At 42.5% G+C, this 5818-nt stretch overlaps 1 protein-coding gene across 1 annotated transcript; it reads left to right on the top strand.

Annotated features, from left to right (window-relative positions):
• The first annotated feature begins 4465 nt into the window (after positions 1-4465).
• On the top strand, positions 4466-4962 carry LOC104519652 (histone H2B 1/2/3/4/6). Its single transcript, XM_010162865.2, has one exon. It carries the CDS (start codon positions 4466-4468, stop codon positions 4844-4846), a length of 381 nt encoding a protein of 126 aa, XP_010161167.1. The 3' UTR covers positions 4847-4962.
• Positions 4963-5818: the final 856 nt, after the last annotated feature.

The following is a 5818-nucleotide window of genomic DNA, read 5'->3' as shown; positions in this document are numbered from 1 at the left end:
ACAAAGGGCCCGGCCGGAGGCATCCGGGGGCGCGTGATGGTCTCTGTGCTCAAGTAAACCCCGTGTTTTATAACGAATGCTCAATAAAGTTATTAATCCATTGGGGGGGGGTATTTTTGGGGGGATCCTGTGCAGGCTACATTTTTTTTTTCGTAGGGGTGTAAGTTATATTTCCCAGGTCTCTGAACTGCATGACATCGCAGCTTTTTTGTGTTTATGAAACTGAGGTGCTCTTTGTGTATCTTTTAAATGTACCCCTGGAAAAAGTCTTAGGTTGCTTCAGATGTTTTTAAAAATGTGGCATGTTTGTTCATTTTCATGGTCTTTCAATGTCTCAAAGTACTTCTTTTGCTGGGGGTTTTTTTTTCACATAATTTTGGATATAAAACATATTCTTTTTATAAACTGTAGTCTACATCTGCACTTGGAGGGAAGAAAATATCATTTTAATGAGTTGCCTCCTCTTAATTATTTTTAGAAATCTCAAGTTTCCAGACATCACTTATTTCAGAAAATGCATGGTATCTTCATCTCCCCCCTTCACCCTTTCCTTTCATCATGTGTTTTTTTCAGCACAGTTATTTTATGCTTTAGAAATGTGACCCATATACTTACTGTTTCTCTAAGTAGTTGTAAGGCCTTCAGATTTTAAGGACACTCTGCAATTTACAAAGCTAGAAAACTTGCAGCAATAGATCTCAAAGTATGCCGCATATAATACAATTATGTTTAATATTTCAATCTCAAAATGTAAGAGATCTACACTAGCTACCCATAACCCTAAAACCAGACTTCTCAAATGTGATTCTAAGGTGCATCATGCATTTTAGAAATTTCCCGAGGTAATCACAGCTGTTAGGCAGCTGTGCCTTATCAATATATTTCTAATAACCCCAAATAGTATGTGCTGAATGTCTTCCTGTTGATGGTCTAGTTGTTCTGCAACTTCTCTTGGGACTTCTCCTTGGTTCTTTTCTTTATATTCCACACAGAGGGATACACCAAACTAAAATGAAATAATGTTCAGAAAAAAAATCTAAATCTGCAACATTTATACTACTACTTTTAAAAGTCTGTCTTTTTGTCTCTGCTTGTTTTTTGTTGGTTTGTTTTTCAGGAGCCTTTGGCTTTGGCAAGGTGTACTCTGTAAGCCCAAGATAATACACGGGTGTCTGACTTTCCCTCATCAGGTAAGCAATCCTCCAGCATTTCTGACTGAAGAGACTGCAGAAAGTGGGATAATAATATCCAAGATGCTATTCATAAATTCAATTTTTTTTAAGCTGTATTTAGGCAATAAGCACAGAGAGGAAAAAAATATATTTCTAACTGGAGATTTCAGAATAAGAAATTTTTTTTTTTTTATTTTATTTTTTTTCCAGAAAAATCTATGCAGTGCTCACCTAGGAGCTATAGTGGCAAAACACTAACAGCAGATTTGCTTTTATGTCTTCCCATTGCCTCCTGGAAATTTCCATCTGGAGCAGTTACCTGAACAGGAGAAAGCTGACAGCCTGTATCACAACGTACTCACCTGGAAGAAATACACCAACCAGGGGAAAAGACAGACTCACAAAGTTCATGCTGTTTGGTAATGTACAATAGGCCTGTGCCTCCTTGAAGCTCTGACATCCTTGAGTTGTTCTGGAGCAGTTCTTGAAGACTTTTTTCTGTTCACTCCCATCAGACTTAGATTTCACTATTTTGAAGAATTATTTCTTTTGGATGCTCCTAAGCCTTGTTCAGTCACTGGAAACTACATTGTTGTTGAAATAAGACAGATGATAAGTGACTAGACATTATCAGATTCCCATCCATTTCCTTTAGTGAATATGGTTATTTTAGATTTTTGAGACAAATATGAATATCTGGATTCCTTTTCCATATATGCTGCCTAAACAATGGAATAAACTTACTCTTCTGCCATTACTGATAAGGTTTCCACAATCAGTTCTTTACAATGGCTTGAGTTCCCTTTATAAACATCTCCTAACCCTCTCCCTACTCCTCTCCCCAGTTTTTTTGCCTTTAGCACACTCTGGTTGTACCTTTTTGTGAAGGAGCAGCACACACAACCACACTACATAAGGACTGACTGGTCTTCAGTTAATATTCAGCTGCTGCTTTTTTTGTTTGTTTATTTAGTTGGGTTGGATTTGGGTTCTGTGGGGTTTTTTTAAGGCATTTTTCAGCTGGAAGGCTGAAAACATGCTGCAGGTCTTCAGTTCAGAGTAGCCACCTTTCCTCGATGGAGGATGACTTTCTACCATATAGCTGATCTTTACAAAAGTTATTTAGAACTAAATAACTTTTGTATGGAATGGATCAATAGACTTAAAAGGATTTACGTGGCCTCAGGGTGTTTGCAGAAGCTCGGGGGTTTTTGTGTTTGATTTTTGTTGGTTTTGTTTTGAATGCCTTTGCTCTCTGGATCTATGGACTTTACTGAGATTGCCCTGTGTTATTCTACATTTTCTCTTTCAGAGCAGTGTAACAAAAGCAACAGCCTTTGGCTGCTAGTGTGAAGACAAAACTAGAGATTCTACACCACAGTGTCTAGGAGTGACATGTCAAGTTGTGGACTTCTACAGATGTTCAAGAGAGAACTTCTGTTACCAGGCAGAGGTGTTCTTAGTGAACTGCTTTTTCAGATAATGTTTATGCCAAAAGAAAGTCATCAGGTTCACAGCATATGTGGGGAGTTAAATGTTTAGAGATGGGCCACTGGCTTATCTTCTTGCTTTGCTGAAAAAGAGAGAACTACTTTTCTTCTCCTTGAAAGGCAGATACAGCTCCCTCCTTCCTGCCTTACCAGATTTTCTCCAAGCTGATTGAGCTGCTGCTGGCAGCTGGGGGGGAGGCAGAGCAGATGGAGGTGGATGAGCACCCACTCTGTCCCTTTTCCTGATGTGAGGGAGCAGAGCTGGGGATGGAATGGACATGAAACCAAAGAGCTGCAGCATCACAGAGGCAGCATGAAGCTGCTCTCCTCAACATGGATGGCTGCTTTTGTCTCCCCAGTTTAGGTGTTAAACGTAGCAGAAGCACTTGCAATCAAGTCTTACTTGCAAGGAAGAAGAAAGATCCTACACTTCCTTCACCTGGCTTCCTTTCTTCAGACAGCACTATTTTGGACATAGGCCAGAAATCTTTGTGCATCCAGAATTCTGCCCAACAAGATAAAAAGAAAAAAAAGCAGAAGGAAAACCAGCCTGGTAAGGTGACAGATCTTTTTATTGCTTGAACCAGTATCGAGAATCTTTCTCACTATCCTTACAAATCTCCTTGAAAAATTAGTTTGTTGTGATTTTATCAGTCTCACCCACCTTAAACTACATTTACCTATGTCAGGTAGGTTTCTTGTATAGACCCATGCCATCTGTCTCCTCTGATGCCAATAAAGTCTAGACTTTGAATGGCCCTAAAGGATTCCAAAAGGAAGTAACATCATTATAGCACTGGCTATGGGGTACTAAGTTACCCGGTCCTAGCATCATTCAACCACAAATTAACTTAATCCTTTTAAAAGTGGATTATAGCGTTCTACTTTATTGATGAATTAATTTATAATTGTAATTTATAACATTGCTACACAACATTTTAATAAGAAAAAAATTATTACCCTTTTTCTAAACATAAAGGCTAATATTATATTAAACAAGTTTATGTTGTATACAAAATATTAGCACATCAGAATTCCGAATACCAAGAAATAATTTTAGTCTGTTTACACAATTGTTGTTTCTAATTGCACAATTAAGTCAACAAGCAAACAGACAGAATTTCTGATTCTTAACTGTACAATTTCTTTTTCTTACTAGGAATATCTTGGGTTTGACTTAAACAAATTAACACAGTGTTTGTTAAATCCCAAAAGAAGTCCACATTCCTTCAACTTAGAAATTAAATCAGAACTTCCATCTCATTTAAAGTACTGAAAAACAAGCCACGTTCTGTGGGCCAGAAAAATTAATTTCAAACATAATTAACAAAGTTTAGTATTCCAGACATCTGTATCTTTTCTGGTTGTATTTTTTCCTTTTTACATTTAACCCGCGGCTGTGGCAACTTCATCTAGTTTTATTTTCTGGAGAAATTACCCGTAACTACACTTTGCACGTACAAATCCGCCCGAGCAGGCAGCTGCAGGAGACGGGTGAGCCCAGACGCTCCGCCGTGAGCCTGGTGGGGCGGCCAGGCCGGGCCGCAGGGACCAAGCTTCGCTACCGAACCGGGTGATTGAAAGAGCTTATTGTGATTGGCTGATAGGATTCGCATTATTAACCAATAGTAACGTAGGCTTTAAAAAGGACCAATTACATAAGAAAGGTGACGTCACTTGCTCTGTTATCCAGTAGAAGCGCTGACAGTTGAGGCCAGAGATTTGCATAGGGTCCCTATAAAAAAGGGAGCAATCGCACTCTCTCTCACTTCGGTGTTGCAGAGCAAACTGGGAGTTCGCGCTATGCCTGAGCCGGCCAAGTCCGCCCCCGCGCCCAAGAAGGGCTCTAAAAAAGCCGTCACCAAGACGCAAAAGAAAGGTGACAAGAAGCGCAAGAAGAGCCGTAAGGAGAGCTACTCGATCTATGTGTACAAGGTGCTGAAGCAGGTGCACCCCGACACGGGCATCTCGTCCAAGGCCATGGGCATCATGAACTCGTTCGTCAACGACATCTTCGAGCGCATCGCCGGCGAGGCCTCTCGGCTGGCGCACTACAACAAGCGCTCCACCATCCCCTCGCGGGAGATCCAGACGGCCGTGCGGCTCCTGCTGCCCGGCGAGCTGGCAAAGCACGCTGTCTCTGAGGGCACCAAGGCTGTCACCAAGTACACCAGCTCCAAGTAGAGAGTCTAAGATTGTCAGTTTTAACTCAAAGGCTCTTTTAAGAGCCACCAATTTTTTCAAATAGAAGGGCTGAATTACTGGGTTTTTTTGGGAGGTAGGTAAATAGCTTGTTTATTTTTGTATTCATAGAAAGTACTTCGATAAAATGTAGCTACTTGATTTTTAAGTGTGGAGGGCTCGGTTAACAGCTTGTGCTCAGTATATACAGTTATACTCGGTCGTTAAACACTTAAATATGAGTACGTGTTCTTAGCTCATTTCTGCCTCTTTTCAGGACTATTAAATATCTCGAAAGCAGTTTCTGAAGCAAGTTTTCAGGCGTGCTTGTAGCTTGGTTTCTGGTTTGTTTGTACATTTTCCCCCAGCCTCACAACACTTTTTCAGTGAAGTATTTGTCCGTACTTGGATTAGGTAATAAAGTTTTTTTCTTTATGAAGGGTTTTCCGGTTTAACACAGCCCTGCCCAGACTTGCGCGGGAGTTGGTTCTCTGTTTTTTTTTTAAATAGTCCTGTGCGTGAAGCTGGGGGCAGTCGGTGATGTGCAAAGTACCCTGCGGCTGGGGCTTAAATTAGAGTGTGAGGTCACAGCTCTTCCTGCCTGGCCCGTTCTGTCCACAGCAGCTGTGCTGCCGGGCAGCCTTTCGCTGGGGGGCAAAGGCAGAGCCGCGGCACGGCGCGCACAGTTATTTCCTCATCCCTGAATCTTTCTCCCCCGAAACACGGAGGCCGTGCGAAGGGGAAGCGGGGCCGTACGTGAGCGAGTGGCGCGGGAGGGCACCGGGAGCAGCCGCGGGGGAGAAGGGGGGCTGTCACGGCCCGACGGGGCGGTGCCTGGCGGGAAGGAGGAGCGGGTTGGGTGGGCGGAACCGGCCAATCCCGGTCCAACGCGGGACGTTTAAACTCCCCCGCATACCCCAGGCAAGGGGCGCTCACTGCTCCGCGGGGCCGGTGCCGCCGCCGCCGCCTATTGCC

Source organism: Antrostomus carolinensis, unplaced genomic scaffold (genome assembly GCF_000700745.2).
Source record: "Antrostomus carolinensis isolate BGI_N321 unplaced genomic scaffold, ASM70074v2 scaffold45982, whole genome shotgun sequence".
NCBI lineage: Eukaryota > Metazoa > Chordata > Aves > Caprimulgiformes > Caprimulgidae > Antrostomus > Antrostomus carolinensis.
This window is presented reverse-complemented; position numbering and strand designations above follow the sequence as displayed.

Bases quoted from the DNA above. Each gene is read 5' to 3' on its own strand.
- LOC104519652 (XM_010162865.2), top strand. From the start codon at position 4,466: ATGCCTGAGCCGGCCAAGTCCGCCCCCGCGCCCAAGAAGGGCTCTAAA.